This window comes from Streptopelia decaocto (assembly GCF_964273445.1).
Source record: "Streptopelia decaocto genome assembly, chromosome: 17".
Lineage (NCBI taxonomy): Eukaryota > Metazoa > Chordata > Aves > Columbiformes > Columbidae > Streptopelia > Streptopelia decaocto.
Window position 1 is genome coordinate 8,544,104 of NC_138672.1, and position 17,640 is coordinate 8,561,743.

Sequence of the window (17,640 nt, forward strand, 5' to 3'; positions counted from 1 at the left end):
GTCGTGGGGAGGGGGGTCGATTGTCTTTCCCGTGTGCTTATGCCTCAGTGCTAATAACGGTGATTTTTTGGTTTGAAAGCGTAGCCTAAGGGTGAAGGAAGCAGCCTGACCCTGCTGGGCTCCCACCACTGACGGCTGAGGGGCCTCATTTCCTGAGGGTCCTTCCGCACCCGCTGCCTCACTGAGAGCCCAGTCCCGCCATGGAGAAGTACGAGGTGCTGCCTGGGGCCAGGCCTTGTGTGACTGGAAGGGAACGGCTGTGGTGTTTTGGGGGGAGAGGATGACCCTGGGGAGGGGTTTGTGGCTTAAGGGTGAGGGTGTAGATACGTGACTGTGGGAGGGGACGCAGGTGGCCCCGAGGAGGGGCTGTGTGGCCCTGTGGAGGGTCAGCACTGCTCTGAGGAAGGGGCTGACATGGGGGCTGGAGAACAGGAGCTGGGGGGTGGCCTCCTCACTGTCTACATCTACCAGAAAGGAGGTTATGGCATGGGGGGGTTGGTCTCTTCTCCCCAGTAGCAAGTGATAGGGCAAGAGGAGATGGCCTCAAGTTGTATCACGGGAGGTTCAGATTGGATATCAGGAAAAAAATTCTTCACAGAAAGAGCTGTTGGGCATTGGAACAGGCTGCCCAGGGAAATGGTGGAGTCACCATCCCTGAAGGGGTTTAAAAGGTGTTTAGATGAGGTTCTTAGGGACATGGCTTAGTGCTAGAGTTAGGTTATAGTTGGACTTGATGATCCTGAGGGTCTCTTCCAACCAAAATGATTCTGTGGTCCTAGTGAGGGATGTGCCGGGGTGCCAGTGGCCCTGGGGAGATGAGGGTGTTCTGCTGAGCAGGGGGAAGTGTGGACAAACATTTTTGAAGGGGAGGCTTGTGTGTCCCTGGAATTGGGTGCGTGTGGTCTGGCTCCTGGGAACTGGGGGTGTGCACTGTGCCAAGTGTCTCAGAAAGGGGTTTGAAGGGGCTTTTCTGCCTTGGGTGCTCTACAACTTACAGCTGAGCAAGTGCCTGAGTGTATCTCCTCTGCCCCACAGGTGCTGGAGCAGCTGCAGCCTGGGGCACTGGGCACTATGCTGGTGGCTGAACTCAAAACAGAAATGGATGCAGAGAAGAAATATATAATAAAGCAGGTGAGAAGATGATTGTTAGGAAAGCATTGACATGTTTGTCATCTCCATGAGCCCTTCTGATAGTAACAGACAAACGTGTTAAGGCAAGGTTGGCCATTGGGTCACAGTAGGCTTACCTCTCAGTATGCTGCTGGTTTGGAAATGGAAAGGTTTTGGTCACTTTATCAAAATATTGAGGTTAGAAGTGGGAAAGGGGACCAGCCTATTTAGGTGTTTGTTCACCTTAGCTTGCTGCCCCTTTGGCAGTACAGGAGGACTGGCTAGCTGTCACGGACTCATTTAAAATGCTGCTTCTGGCCACCTCCCAGCAATAAGACTGCTCCAAATGTGAGATTGGAGCTATCATTGAAAACTTACGCTTGTTCATACACAATTTGCAGTTCTAGTCATTCTGACAAGATTATTCTGGCTTGGAGTTTGGCTGTCTCTCTGTTATGATCTTATCTTCTTTTTGGTGCAGGTTGAATGCATTGAAGAAAAGCAAGCAAATGAGGCCCTGAAGGAGGTATCAGTGTGGTTTTTCTTCACTACTTCATTTACAAAGACCAAAGTCTTGACAGAACAAAGCTTTTTATCTGTAAGGATTAACTAAGTAAATAGTCAAGATGCAAATAGGGTAAGGCTATCTGAGGGGTGTGCTCCCTGCCCTCTGCTTGAGCTCAGGCCAGGATTTTGTATTAATTGTTCCTCTACTTGAATATGTAGATTCAAATGGACAAATCTTCTCAGAGGGTAGCCCTTTTCAGGGTTTGTGTTTGCTTTATGCCAAAAACAGAGAAGAGTTCATCCTTTTGGCCTTTAAGCTGAAGGAAAACCTTGCTCTGTTCATAGTTTATTGTTAGTAAACTCAATTTGTAACTATACTAAGTAGAGTCTTACTGAAATATTTTTCCTTGATACCTCTACATACAAATATACAACAGAGCTTGCATATTGAAAAGATTTGATCAGACATGTGACATGAACAAGTCAAGAACTGGCTTAGGATATTATTTACAGTGCTGGTCAGTGGGAAGGACTGTGTAGCTATGGAAAGCTCTCTCTGTATTTTTTCTATACAGGCAAGAGATTTGCTAAAACTTCATCATTCAAACATCTGTGTTTACAAGGAATTGTTTGTGACTTGGGATAATGAGGTGAGAATGAAATAGGATTGGTTAAATTGGAATACATGGTTAACGTTGTAGGTGTGTAAGCATTTTTGCAGGTTTACATTTAGAGTCATTGGTGTGAGATGCTACAGAAAAATATTATTTGACATGAAACAAACCTGCTTTATTAACTCCCGAATAAACATGCTGTGAAGGAGTCCATCACATTTCAGTACTGCATACTGACTCACAGCTTCTGGTGTGAATCAGTGTGCAATACTGATTTGCGTTCCTGCATAAAAACGCTTTACAGGAGACTATAGGAAACTGAAAAGCCAAAAGCCCTGAGTTTTTGCAGATTCTGTGCTCAGGCAAAATTTTATGGATGTATATTTGATATATTTGACTTGAATTGTCCCATATGGCTTCAGATAAGATGCTTGATAATGGTGTGGGGTTTCTTTTAACACAAACGAAAACCAAAACAACAAATGTGCTCTATTTTTAATAAAAAATAGCAATTATTTTATCCTCTGTGAGGGATGAATCATCTCAGAACACCTTGGTAGTGGTGAACACCACACCCACCAGTTTGGCCAAGTGCTCGGTTTTATCTTTCTTACTGAACATGTTATTACCTGTGAACAATTAGACAATGCCAGTGTAATGTTGTGTTACAGATATCATCTCTGTTCCTTTGTCTGGTAATGGAGCACTCAGGCCAGGGAGATCTTTCTGCTGTAATCAAGGAAAAAAGGCACAAGTCAGAAAAAATAACAGACATGGTAAAAAGTACAAAAGAGGCACCTGGCTGAACTGACAGTGTCTCGCTGCTTTTATATTTCCTTCCTCTGTGTTCCCTCTTAAAGTCCTCCCCAAAATCTCTGAGGCACAGTGTTTTGCTGAAGGGTGGGCTTGGAATCCTCTTCCAAAATATATTTGGAAGTTACTCTGTTTGTTACACTTTTGTGTATATTCTGCTCAACAGGTGATAATGAGTTTCCTGGGACAGATGGTGGATGCTTTGTTGTATATACACACACAAAATATTTTCCACAGGTGAGTAGAAATGTCATGCACTTTGTCTGACAGGTCACTTGTATATTTTAAAAACAAAGAAACCAAACAGAACCCCCAAACAAACAAACCAAGACCCAAATCACCCCCCCTAAAAAAAAAAAAAAAACAACAAACAAAACCAAACCCAAACCTCCTGATGTGTAAAGATGCTGGGAATCTGTAGTTAAATATCATTAAACCCTAATTTCACACGCTGATGGGAAATCTTTGCCAAGTCTTGGGAAACAGGAGAGGTGCCTGAGGACTGGCAAATGTCACTCCAGTCTTTCAAAAGGGCAAGGAGGAGGACCTGGGTAACTATAGACCGGTCAGCTTCACCTCCATCCCTGGGAAACTGATGGAACGACTTCTCCTTGGTGCCATCTCAAGGCATATCAGGGATAAGAGGGTCATTGGGGCAGTCAACATGGCTTCAACAAGGTGGCTTTTGAGGTCCCTTCCAATCCCTGATATTCTGTGATTTGTGTTGCAGAAATCTCAAGCCATCAAACATAATTGTGACTGGTGAAGCATCCTTCATGCTTAGTGACTTCGGTACAGAAACACTTATGACAGATGAGATGAAATGGAAAATAAGAGTGGAAGAAAGTAGATACTTGGTTTACTGTTGTGTTTTGTTTAGTTTTTTTTTTTTTTACTTTATTTTTAAAAGTTTCAGCTGTGGTGGATATTTTTAGTTCTCAGAGAAAAATCAGCCAAAGAGGAAAAAAAATATCTACTGTCCCCCTTCTCCATATTGTACTATTTGTCTTCTGAAACATGAATAGGATATTCATTGGTGGCTGCCTGGAGCATTAATTGTGTTCACAATTGAAAACTATAATATGTTTGAGTCTCAGACCTATGCAACAGATAGAGCTGGAATCCTTTTTAGCTTAATACCTCTGCAGTAACATCTGAGAAAATAATTAATTAGTTATAGTGTGTTTTAGTCTTTTGTGGTATATCGCCAGTAAAAAATGTTTAATCTGTGCAGATTATCTCTAAATGATTTTTAGACATAAAACAATTGTTTGCGGTTCACGGATGTGCAAGCAAAAACTGTGTGTAGTACAATGTCACTGCCATGACTGTATGATTCTTATTTCACCAGGTTGCAAGTCTTGGATGGCTCCGGAAACATTTGGTTTTTCTTTTACTGAGAAATCTGACATCTGGTCTCTAGGTTGTATTCTAATCGACATGATGACCTGCTCTGTTCTGAATGTATGTAATAATGTTTCATTATAGATTTAAAATGTCCTGGGCCCACCAGGATGGCTTTGAGTGTGTGGAAGCTCTTCTGATATTGTGATCCTTACAGGCAGAAGAGACAATGTGTTTTCTGCAGGATATCAGACAGGATACTAACCGTCTTGAGATGATTGTGATACCCCTGCAAATGGAATATACCAGCTCTGCACCTTTATTTCCAATTTTATTTAGGATGCTACAGATTGAGCCCTGCATGAGGCCCACAGCAAAGTGAGTTCTGGATGCTTTCCCTTTATTTTTTTATCCTGTGCCTCACCTCTGTTCTTGAAGATGGGAGCATTAGCTGCTGTTTGAAAGAGGCTGAGTCGAGGTTGCTGATCTTAGTGCCTTGACAAATTGAATTATTAAAGAAGTGAAGATTTGGTATTCATTCAGAAGCGTGTGTTCTGATAGGCGTGGATGCCCCTTTTTTGAGGAGTTACATTATAAAATCATGTTATACATAATTTTACAAGCTGTCAACTTGAAGCCCAGGCATGGCTTGCTCAGTATGAGCTCTTTTAATAGCCATTTTGAAGTAAATTGTGTAAGTTCTGTCAAAAAGAACCCAGTCTTCAAAGAAGTATTATTAGGTTTCTAAATCAAAATGAAACAAAGGCTGTAGATTTTGTTGTTGTTGTTGTTGTAACTTACCAGTTCTAACTTATTTTACTGCTTTTGCCTCTTATAATTCTAGGGATCTCACCGATGATCCTTTTGTTAGGGAATGCCTGACTGTTGCAGGTGCCTCTTCAGTAAAACTGAAAAAGTCTTTGCCTCCCAAAATAATAGATGTGTTCCTTGAGGGAAGAATTGAAGAAGTTCTAGGTAATAAGGAAAATCAGATTAATGTAATGGTGATTTTCATAGGAAATAAAGCTGCGTGTGTCCCAGTCAGCATGTGCTCTACCTGAAGATGAATTACTGGACATTCATTTTACTTGAAATAAAATGGGATCCTTTTGAGGAAGGATCACTACACAACCTTTTCTATAACCTCTTAAGGTTGCCAGCCATACCTGCTGTGTGAGTTAAATGTGGTCAGAGATCATTCCTCAAAAAATTGGGGACCCCTGCTGTTGTTGTCTGCATTCTAATGTGTTTGCTGATTTGTGCCACAAAAGATCTGCTCCATTATTTTTCCTCCTAGAAAAGGAAGATACAATCTTAATCTGAAAAGGCTACCAGAATAATATATTTAAAGCCCTTATCCCTGTTCTGATTTTATATATTTTTGGGGACCTTTTGGAATACTATGTCAAACACATATTATAGAGATGAATCATAACACTTTGTAATATTTATATGTTTGATGCATTAGGTAGAAAGTTTTTCTCTTTTCAACAATCACAACTTGTGAATTCATGTAAATGAAAATAACATATCTTGCACAAAATAGAGAATGTGAGCGATTAGAAGAATTTTCCTTTTGTGTGTAGAATTCATGCAGGCTTTCTGGGATATAGAAGAAGTACAGGTTAAAGCCATTCAGCTCTTTGCCAGTTCTGTGAGAGATAAAAGTGGTAAGGCACTATTTTATCAGTTTATTTATTCTGCTCTTTCCTTACATTTTGAGATAACAGGAAGAAGAAAAATATTCTTATGACAATAAATGAGAATGAAATTGTTCTCTTCCTGTTTCACATTTTTGGAACGTACTGGAATAGGTCACTAGTCGATGTGATTGTGTTGGTACTTGTTTTGTATGTGCTTTTGTTGCACAGCAGAGATGTTTTGCTGGATAAGAAAAATGGGCAAATGGAAAAAAACCAAAACTAAGTGATATTTTAATTGGAGACTAAGGTGAATTGGCCAACTGACATTTGAGGAAGGTAAATTTGTATCAGTGTTGGGGCAACGTGGGGGTGATGCCTGGGGCTATAACACTGGGAGAGCAAAAGGAAACTGCATGTGTTTAGTTTCTGTGTCTAGTAAAGGTGTGTGAGAGAAAACTTCATATTTTCCCCAGCATCTGCACATTTTTCAGGCTAATCTTTCAGATCACAGCTAATATTTTCGAAGCACCATGTTAACTCAGTTACAAAATGTGTTGCTGTTTAATACTGGTATTGGCTTATTATGTTAAAACACAGGGCTGCTCATATCTGTAATCAGTAAGGAAAAATAACTTGTTTGAAACTGGAACTCTTGTGTTTTGGAGCATCGATACCCACTGAGCATTCGAAGCTGTGTAACTGGATGTTGTCTCAAATAATTTCTTTTCCCCACAGCTTGGCCCTATCTGCTGAAGTTCACAGAACTGACCACTTTTGCCATGAAGACTCACGTAGATTCTCCCAAGTTACAAGTAGATGGTTGCAGTTTATTGCTTGAAATTCTTAGTCAAGGTACAGTTATGAGACTTCCAACTTATGCTGAGTAATACAGCATCTCTTGTAAAGTTAGATGTAGCAGATCAGGTTTGAAATGGGTTCAGTAATCACAGAATCAACTGAGTTGGAAAAGACCTCAGATCATCAAGTCCAACCCTTGGTCCAACTCCAGTCCATTGCAGGAGTATATTATGACAGTGTCAAAGGCTTTGCTGAAGTCTAGATAGACCACATCTACAGCTTTAGGGGATAAATTGAATGTAACAGAATAATTTAATAACTTTTGGATATGTTATGTGAAGAAATGCTGCTAATTGAATGTTTTACTCATGCTAACAGCAGAAGGTTCAGACTTGCAAGACACTGAAATCTTTGTTCTGTTAAAATGTTTTTTGACAGCTCCAGAACAGGATGTGGTGGTGGCCCTGATTGAGAACGTGGCCACCTCTCTGTTAGACACCGTGAGAAAACACTCGGAAAATGAAGAGTTACTTTCATTGGTCTGTACATTATTGATGATTATTTCAGCCAGTGGTGAGTCACCTTGTTCCTATTTTGGGAATATTTTTATGTTTCTGCTTTTATAGTCTAATCCAAGATATGATACAGAACTTGTGATTTCACTGAGAGATGTGGATGCCTGTAGGTGTTAGTTTAATAGTGGTAACATCGATAATATGCACTAGATATTGGTAAGATAACAGTCCTGAAAGTATAAGATCCACTGCTGAGGCTTCAGGTACTTACAGAATTGTATCTAGTGGAGTGGCCCTGTATTTCATCTTGTTTTGGAAATAAGTATAAACTGTGCAAATAGTAGCACTTGGGAAAACAAAGGCATAGAACCTGATTCTATTTTTAGCTGTGTAGTGGCAAATTAGAAAACATTCTACCTAATTTCTCCACTTTTTTTTTTACTCCGACATTGTAATTGCTAAATATTTATAGTATTTTTTTACTTGTTTTCAGTGTTGCTTCAATAGTCATCAGAAGGCTGTTTTTTATAAATAGTTACAGAATAATTTAACAGCAAGGGGATAATCTTAGAAATACGAGGTACAAAGTGTCATGTACAAATAAACTTACCATCTAAGACCAAAACACTTTTCTGCAGAGTTTCCTAATTCTGAACTTGAGGTAGCTTTAATTGCTAAATTGCAAATGTTTGAAAAATAGTAATTTATACCCTCTCAGTTCCTTTTCTGCTCTAAATTTCAGATCTGTAAGGAAAAAGGATGATCAAAGGTCTGTTTGAAAGCGTGTGCTAAAAACTGCTTAGGTGCATCCTGTTAAAGAATTTGGTCTGTTCTCTTGCTTTCTTTTGTCTAGCTGATGGTATCACATTACTGATTCGTTATCACTGTTTAAATATGGTTGGTGTTGCTGTCTGGTGTGAGGACAGCAAGTGGGACAAAAATACCAGACTGTATAGAATTCCTTTCTCTGTGTTTTTCAGAAGTTGCTGCAGAGAATCTGAGGAAAGCTGGAATAATCACAGACCTTCTGACAATTTTGAGTGGTTTTCCTCACAATGCGAAGATCTGCCTCTCATGCTGTGGAGTTCTCTGGAGCTTGGCAGTGGGTGGTAAGGAGAACAGAGTCTTGTGCCTCAACTCGCGTGACTTGGAGGCAGTGGGTGTTGTGCCCAGTTGAGTTCAGACATTCCCGGTGCTGGAACTGGATCTTTCTTCTTTCTCCCATTCCGGAGAGGTGTCTCCACATGACTGCTAGAATAACTTGAAGTGATCCAGAGTTAAATGAGAGAACTAAAAACTAATGCAGACTTTTTAGCAACTCTTTTTGTGATAGGGTGTCAAAGTAAGATCTTAGCTGTTTTTGCCAAAATACGACCATTTCTGTGAGAAGTTCTCGTGCAGGTGTGTGGTGTTCTAATCATCGAGGAGGGGTGAAAGCAGGGTGTGCACAATTGCTCTTGGTGTGTTTTATTACCTCTGTGCAACAAACCACCCATTCAATTTATGTGATGAGCTACATATTCATCCTGCAGACCTTATTCTGTCAAAGGCAGTTATTTTTGGAGGTTTCTTGCTGTGATCCCCATGTATAATTCAAATGGCAAAGAAAACCCAACTCCAGGAGAAGTTCAGCTTTCTGCAATATTACTATATATTAGTTCTGTAAAATTTGATTGGTTTTTGTACTTTTTGGATTCCTTCCCTCTGCTGTTGTCCATATTAAAATAATGATGCATTACTCCAATGCCATCACCCATTAAGATTTTACATACAAGGTGCTTATGATATTATTACTTGATTAAATAACTGTGCTCGATGCATTTCCTTTTTGTTACGGTCATCCAGAGAGCAACACAGACCACGCGTTGCTGAAAAGTGCCGTCCCCGTTATCTCTGCCGTCCTTCAAGAGCATCTCCAGAATGGACCAGTTATGGAGTCAGCCTGCTCAGCTCTGTGGGCATTGTCACTCCAAGGTGTGTGTTCCCAGCTTCCTTGTTCCTTGTGCATGGGAAAGGTGTCTGTCTGTCAGTGGGAAATAGCGGCTGCTTGGTCTGAGCAGGCTCTGCAGATGGCAGCAGAGTTAGGAACTTGCATCTTCTCAACCAGTTTTCCCTGTACTTTCTTACTCTCGTTAATGAAGTTCTTTTTGATGAGCCACAGCAATGATATAACTGGATGACCCCTGGATCAGCTCATGATAAGGTTTTATTTGGCCTTTTTTTACTGTAGTACAGGTTTTCACATGCTTTCTTTGTAACTTTTATCACATCGTCAAAAAGTCATTTCAGAAACAGGAGGTAGAAATTGAAGTCTTGCTGAGTGTGTTAAAGGCTTTTGAGTATATTGAAGTTTTGGGGTTTTGTGTTGTTTTGGTTTTTTTAAGGTTGCTTAACTGAAGATGAATATGAGCCCACAACAGCACTTCTGCTGGATGCGCTCAGGATGAACCTGGGAAGACCAGTGCTGGTGAAGAACACCTGCCTGGCATTAGCAAGCCTTCTGAGGCTATCTGGTAACATTCAGCAATTCTTTTTTAAAATTATTATTATTAATTGCAATTCAGCTCAGAAGTGGATATTTCTGTATTGTTCAAGAGTTTGTAGTAGGATTTGGATTGACATGTGCTCTGAGTTAATCTTCCAGGACTGTGAGAGGAAATAGTGAAACTGGAGGTGTGATTTTACTTTTTTTAATTTCCCATGGCCCCAGCGTGAATGTATGAGAAGTGTTAGATCAGTGCAATCTGATCTATTAATAAATTGAGTGTTTTGTTTACTTACTTTACAATGAAGTTGTTTCACTGTGTTCAAGTGAATGTGAAAACAGTAAACATGAAAATATCAGTCCTGCCATGTGCGACAGCATTGGTTGCGTATATGTTCTTCTGCTTGTTGCCCGAACTTGCTTCAAAATAGCTTTTGGGAAGACTAAAAATAACAGACACACCTTCCTGGAAAAATATTACACATGTCCAGGGGACTGGAAAGCAGATAATGCTGCAGTGACCAACTAGCCCAACAGTGTTTGTCTCCCTTTCAGAAATACCAGCTTTGAGATTTATAACGGATTCCAAAGGCAGTGGAATAAAGCTGCTGAAAGATGCCTACCGCCTTCACATAAATGATCCAGAAGTGGTGGAAAACATCTGTATGCTGATGAATGAGATGGTTCAGTATGGTGAGATCATGGTGGTATTAGATGAACCTCTTCCTCTCCCTCAAAAAATAGTGAAGAAAACTAATGGCAGCTGCTCAGGGATGTTAGTTGATCTCAGGAAAAACTTAACTTATGTATCTGTGAAAGGAGGATGAATTGGAACTGAGAGTTCATCCCTCTTGTTCTTGAATAATTATAAATGCCCCTCTGTTGTAGTGATATAACTTCATCTTATCCTGCCTTCTGTTTGTGGACCTGTCCCCTCATTGCTCTTTTTTAGCGCCTGCTGATACTATTGGCAGTTGTAACTGTGTATTATCCTGTTCATTTGCAGAAGACATGGTGCTGGATATGCTGTCCCAGAAAACGGAAGAACTGCTGTCTGAAATAAAAAGGCGGTTTCCATCCAGTACGGTATGTAGAAGCCACTGTCATAATATAGGGTAGATGGTTAATATCTTATTTCTGGTTATGAATTGTATCATTCTCGAATAGCTGCAATTACACAGTGTGGAAATTTACAGAATTATGTGTATATGGGGTGAAGAATGAATTTGTAAGAATATTTCTAACTACTGAAAGCAAGTAGTTGGAAGTCACAGAATCCCAGAATGTCAGGGGTTGGAAGGGACCTGGAAAGCTCATCCAGTGCAATCCCCCCATGGAGCAGGAACACCCAGATGAGGTTACACAGGAAGGTGTCCAGGTGGGTTTTGAACGTCTCCAGAGAAGGAGACTCCACAACCTCCCTGGGCAGCCTGTTCCAGTGTCTGTCACCCTTACTGAGAAGAAGTTTCTTCTCAAATTTAAGTGGAACCTTTTCTGTTCCAGTTTGAACCCATTACCCCTTGTCCTATCATTGGTTGTCAATGAGAAGAGCCTGGCTCCATCCTCCTGACACTCACCCTTTAGATATCTGTAAACATGAATGAGGTCACCCCTCAGTCTCCTCCAGCTCCAGAGCCCCAGCTCCCTCAGCCTTTCCTCACACGGGAGATGCTCCACTCCCTTCAGCATCTTGGTGCTGCTTGGTGCTGCACTGGACTCTCTCCAGCAGTTCCCTGTCCTGCTGGAACTGAGGGGCCACAACTGGACACAAGATTCCAGGTGTGGTCTCCCCAGGGCAGAGTAGAGGGGCAGGAGAACCTCTCTGACCTACTGACCACCCCCTTCTAACCCACCCCAGGTACCATTTGCCTTCCTGGCCACAAGGGCCCAGTGCTGGCTCATGGTCATCCTGCTGTCTCCAGGACCCCCAGGTCCCTTTCCCCTTAAGTCTTTTTTCTTAATGTTGTCATCTTTTAAAACTACATTCTGGTCTCTTGCAACATTTTGTTACTTTATTACATTCTTCATACTAAAACATGCCAAGGTTCACAAGAACAAAGCATGTTACCGCCAAATATTTTTGTGTTGTAATATCCTTAAGCAGACCCCATACAAAGATAAAATCAACAAAAGAAACCCTTGGGACAATTTGCCTGCAGGTTTAACTTAGAATAAATTCCAACAAGTAGTCATACCAAAAAAGGTAAGTATTGAAACACCAGAAACAGTGAAGTTATTTGAGCTATTTAATGTGTTACACTAATATTTCCTTTTGCAATGGCTTGCTGTCATCAAACCAATAATAAGTTTGTACATCAAGCCAATAAAACTCTTTAGTCTTACAGCTTTCCTCTTAGTTACACGCAAACTTGTTCTCCAGTGTCTCCTGCAGACATTGCCTGCACTAGTTTAATGAATGCTGCAGCTATATGGTAGTGCAGAAAAAAAGAATCACAAAAGAGAAGAAAGCTCCCTCTTCTGTTGTAAATGTAATTTGATGTTTCCCCTTCTGTTGTAAATGTAATTCCTTGTTCCCCGAGTCCCCTGTTGACAGGCCAGAACACTTGTTTTGGCAATACAGTGTGCGACGTGCAACTGCTAAATCTCCGAAACCCTTTCCTGGTATCCATTTCCCTTCCAGTATCCATTTAGATTATTTAAATCAGAACATTAGTATTTGGTCTGTTAATTACGGTTACTTTGGATTTTGCAGTATCAGACCCCACATGTGCTTTAAACATCACTCACTTGAAAGGCCTATTTTAGACACAGTGCTTTTATTAATAAAGAAATGTAAAAATAAGTGAAGCAACAAGGTAATCTTGTATTTTACAACTCTTATATTTCTCTCCAGGAGATAATAACCCTTGTGGATGCAATGCTTTTGAAACTGCAGAAATAAGAGAGAAACTTTCTGTATAAGAACAAGACTTGTGCACTTCTGGTTCAGATATAAAAGCTTGGATCCTTCAGAAATATTTTAAAATATTTTTCTCATCAGAAAGATTAATAATACTTAACCAGCTATATATTCTGTTAATTTAGGTACACAACTGTGAGACTAACAGCAATCAAGAATTTGCCTTACTTTGTAGACTTTAAAATATTTCAAATAAAGATTTTAGTTTTGTGAATTTCAGCCGAGCAATGAGTTTCTCCCTTCATTTATCCTAATAGAAACACATTTTTCAAAACTTATTCAGTGTATATTTTCTGCAGAAATTGAACTGATGAAGTACTTGACAGAGGCAGGACTACAGGTATTGTTTACACACAGTAGTAGGCATTAGGTGTGGGTACCACAGGGATGGTGGCACTTGGTTATCATGTCAGGAACTATTGTCCTATATTTTCATGAAGTAGCTGCTGTCAGTTCTGAGTTCTCTCTAAATTTGCCCTGGAATGTGATGTGAAACCAGCAAATGCTGCAGATAGAAACACAGTGTAGAATCATTCAACTTTTACTATTTTTGTTGTTAGATTTGTTCTTAACAGCAGCTTCCCATGTCTTTTTCTCCAAGGTGTACAGTCTCATAGCTGCTTGTGCATCCTGAATCTGAAAGAGAACAGAACAAACAGGAGGCTTAATGAAACAGAGCTGACATGGTTTAAGAACATTACTGTTAAAAAAGCAGCTAAATCTTCCATCATTATAATGTCTTTTCAATTAGCATTTTATAATTGCTTTCTAGGTGTAGGTTCTTTAGAGTGACTAGCAGAAGGGGATGAATATATATTCAGACTGTGTGTCTCACCACAAGGCTATGCACTTCTCTTTCTGATTGTGACTTGGAAAGCCCTAATGAAAAAATACTCTTAATACAGTATCTTGGAGGTATCCAGACACTCTTCCCTGCTTTTCCCTTCATTCCTCTGTTATATCCTCATGTCCACTATTTTATCCAGCCCACCAGAACGCTGCTTTTAAGGTAAGCAGGCAATACTTGAGAATTACTTTTTTCCTCAGGGATCTTAAAACAACAATTAGTATTTAAACAAAATACAGCTGACTTGTTCAAAAGGAGTTTATGAATATAAGGGAATAATCCAAGTGGTATGAGACACAGTAAGTAAGCTTAGACAGCAATCTTACTGCGTGCTGGTGTCCACGCAGAGCTCATTAACTTTCATGGAGAGGTGAGAATGAAGCCACGGTGTTCTGGATTGAACCTGGATCCTACAGCTAATGTGTTCATCTACCCCAAAATGTATGTTCTGGTGAGATACGCACCGAGCAGTGCTCCGCTGTCTGCACTTGAATGTTCAGCAGTCTCTCGCAGAGCAGTTTCAGTGATGGCCGTGCACACTAGAAACAGAAAAAATAGCATTGTTGTGTCTTACGCTATTTGAAATCTGTGTATTTATATAAAAGATACTAGTTTAAGTGTATTCCTCATTAAGGTATAGCACATCTCAGCTTCTACTGATGAACTGTCAAGAATAATTTGTGAATTAAGAGATTTGCACAAGCACTGCTGAGAGGATTTTATATTTATGCTTTGTTGTGAAAAAACATGAGCATATAGTTATGAAACTTAAAATATCTCCCTATGATCTGAACCTTTACTCCTGCAGTCTAGGCAGGAACTTGAAGCCATCTATATTTTGTATATCCCTATGGAAATGATACCATTAAGAAGGTCGCATAAGCCTTACTGTAAGCAGAACTGTACCATCTTATTTTGCTACCCAGAAAATCATTATGAAGACCATGCGAGTGCTAAAGAATGGCAGAGCCACAGAATTTTGTGTGCAGGTATTATTGGTAATGTTTGTACTGACCTAAGCAACTTATTGATTTATTTCAAACACTAAGGTGTTTAAAAGATGCATAGATTAGGTTCTTGGGGATGTGGCTTAGTGCTGGTATTAGGTTAAGGGTTAGACTTGATCTTGAGGGTGTTTTGCAACCAAAATGATTCTATGATTCTAAGCATTCACCTAGACTAAGCTTTTCAAATGACAAAAAGCAGACATCCCTGTTTTGGGGAGGAAAGAAAGAACAGGGGCAAGCAGGAGTGAGCCAGCAGCTCAAGAGTCAGTTCTGAGGTTCACCTACCCAGCAGCTTCTTACCTTGACTCTCTGTTTGAAAGGCTTGTATTTTTGTGTGTCACGTATTTTCTTCTTAGGATGATCAAGAAACAAAACCTAGAAGAAATAACATTTCCAGTCCAAAGTGTGCTGTTGCATAGAAATTTATACAGCTGAATGTACAGCTTCCTGCTCTTCCATCCATTGTGAGAGAGAGTTCAAAACCACGAATGGACAAGACCAAGATCATCCAGCCACCGGCCGGACTTGAGAACCACGGTTCTACTTAGCACAAGAAACAGAAATAATCTGGAGGCATCACCTGTAGAAGTTGCCTGCAGTGCTGGTATAGCAGGATGTGAGATACCTGTCTCTGGTAATGATGTCCAGACTGCTGAGCTGGTTTTTCATCATTCTGCTTCTTTCCTGGCTCTTTAATTTAGTAAACAGATCAGTGCCTTTAGCAACAGCGTTTGGGAGTGGAAGAACTTCAGTGGGCAAGTGACTAGGGCTATACTTGGTGCAGCATGAAATGACAAGAAACTGAGGTAACAAAGCTGTAGGTTCTAGGAGCTCAGGTGTGTTCATCTGAGCCAGAAAGATGTATTAGAAACTCGATCAATCTTAAATTTTTGGAGCCTTGTCTTCAAAATAACAAATCTGCAGCCACATACCTTTAGATCATTGCGTAAAGCATGTCCAACTAAAATCCTTCCCTTCAAGATGTCAGCGACCTCCTTCTGAACTGTTTTAAAATCTTCACCTAAAAATACCGCACAAGGAAACACTTTGCATTAGATGCATGAGACAGCTAAGCAAGCCACAGTTAAAACACTGCAGCTTTTCTGAGAAGGCAATTGTATCCTTGGGATTGTACTTATCCAAGCTCAGCCAACGAGACTTCTGCCATAGCCTGTTAAATCCTCCCTCCCTAAGGGACATTTCTGGGAAAAGGCTCCTACCTGTATTTATATTCTCGGGGCGAATGCCACTAACAGCTGTTCTGTAATCGGTCACCTCTTCTGTAGGCTTGACATACTTGTCATAAACGCACTTTCCAAACTGGTTCACGATGGACACGCGAGCCACGATGCTCTCTTCACCCTTGGGCCCCACTCCCACCATCTCGCAGTCCATGGCCACGGCTCGTGTCAGCCTAGAGACCAAGGACAGCTTGGTGACACCTCTTACAGGGACAATCTCCATGGCTCCGCTGGGAGATGTCACTCACCCTTCAGAAGCTGTTTCTTTAACCAGCACCTTCTCCACAGACTCTTTGGATTTGGTTTCAAGTTCCAGATTTCTTCTAGCGATTTTTGCTGCTTCAGGTCCTATTGCTGCTTCAATATCTTTCGGATCAACGTCATCAAACCAGATTTCAGGCCTGGTAAGTACAGATTTAATTACATTTAACAGTCTTAAAGCAGTTTTGCATCTCTGAAGTGTAGGAAAAGCATATTTATTTTTTACATCAAGACATGAGCTCTGTGAAAATCAGTTTAGTTCTGTCACCTATGCAGGTTCATTGCTATATCTGAGGAGCGGGACAGCATGCACCTTATTTATCTCAAAACTTAGTGTGGAATAGTACAACTGTTTTGAACGTACTGCTCTGTGCTCCTTATGTACACCTCCCAAAATAAGTATTGTGTGATGCCTGAAGTACTCACTCTTTGGGTTGCTGCTCTGCGTGTTCTTCAGCTTTCCTCCTCTTATGCTTTATATCATCTTTCTCCTTTAAAAGATTACTATTTTTCTTCTTTTCTTTGCAGCCTTTCCCATCACTTTTGGTGCCATTTAAAGCCTTGTCTGTTGCACCTCTCTTGGATTTTGGCTCAGCCAAAGGAGGAGCATCTTTAGCAGAACCACCGTCCGTTTGATTTGCGGGTTTGGCCTTTCCCACTTTCCCATTGATAGCTGGAACCTCTTGGCCATTTCCAGCTGGGAGCAGATGCTTCTTTTTGGTGGATGTTTGACATGTAGAGAGGGTCTCGTTGGAGCTATTTGCCTTTTGTTTCAGTAGCTAAAATGACCAAAAAAAAAGGAAAAATGATGATTCCCCTGCATTGCTGACCCCACCATCCTGACCCCAGACTCTTGCTGGTCCTAGAATTACCTGCAATGGGTAATTCCCTGCCTTTATTGACACAAATATTGTTATTTTTTAATTACTCCACACAACGTGTGCCTGTGTTCAGGGAAACCCAGCGTGGCCCTGGCCCTCCCCGGGCGGTGGCTCCGTCTACCCGCAGTGACCCGCCCGGTTCCCCTCACCTCCTGCAGCGCCTTCCAGTTGGCGGAGAACTCCTGGGGGCTGCGGGGCGGCGCTGCCGCCATGGCGGGGCCTTTCGGGGCCGCCGCCGCTTCCCCGGGGCCGCGCTCCACCTTCCTCCTCCTCCTCCTGCGGGCCCCGGCGCTGGGCCCCGGCTCCTCGGGGCTTCGCTTCGCCATCCGGCCCGGCCGCGCCGCGGGGGAGGCGGTTGCCGAGCGGGCCGGTGTTGCCGAGCGGGGGTTCCCGCTGCACCGGCCCGCCCGGGAACGGGCACCCGCGCTTGGGTTCCGGCGGCGGGACCCGCCCCGGGGGGAGCCCGGGGGTGTGTGTGGGTTCTCCCCGGTGCCGCAGCCGAGGTGTGGGGAATGTGAGGCTGCACAGCACCAAGCCGCTTTTCCCCTGTAAATCGGCCCTTGTGTGTCTCGGTAAGAGGAACAAAAATCTCGTGGAAACCTCTAGGCTAAGACTGAGCCTAATGTAGCAAGACCAGGCTTAATGTAACAGAAA

General features: G+C 41.7%; 2 protein-coding genes across 2 annotated transcripts; one reads left to right on the plus strand and one right to left on the minus strand.

Moving 5' to 3' along the window:
- Window positions 1-95: 95 nt before the first annotated feature.
- Window positions 96-12,731, plus strand: STKLD1 (serine/threonine kinase like domain containing 1; the record flags this gene model as incomplete). The annotated part of the gene is made up of 19 exons (XM_082067640.1): window positions 96-215; window positions 1,036-1,131; window positions 1,592-1,636; window positions 2,193-2,267; window positions 2,903-3,007; window positions 3,211-3,281; window positions 3,775-3,890; window positions 4,396-4,508; window positions 4,606-4,766; window positions 5,233-5,363; window positions 5,975-6,058; window positions 6,767-6,883; window positions 7,268-7,402; window positions 8,325-8,453; window positions 9,190-9,318; window positions 9,729-9,857; window positions 10,385-10,522; window positions 10,836-10,915; window positions 12,684-12,731. The coding sequence occupies exons 1-19, from the start codon at window positions 201-203 to the stop codon at window positions 12,729-12,731; spliced, it is 1,917 nt and encodes a 638-aa protein (XP_081923766.1). The 5' UTR covers window positions 96-200.
- Window positions 12,592-17,397, minus strand: REXO4 (REX4 homolog, 3'-5' exonuclease). The gene is made up of 8 exons (XM_082067666.1): window positions 17,136-17,397; window positions 16,532-16,884; window positions 16,093-16,245; window positions 15,824-16,017; window positions 15,536-15,624; window positions 14,904-14,978; window positions 14,061-14,135; window positions 12,592-13,385 (listed from the first exon to the last, which is right to left on the minus strand). The coding sequence occupies exons 1-8, from the start codon at window positions 17,310-17,312 to the stop codon at window positions 13,284-13,286; spliced, it is 1,218 nt and encodes a 405-aa protein (XP_081923792.1). The 5' UTR covers window positions 17,313-17,397; the 3' UTR covers window positions 12,592-13,283.
- Between the last annotated feature and the right edge of the window lie 243 nt (window positions 17,398-17,640).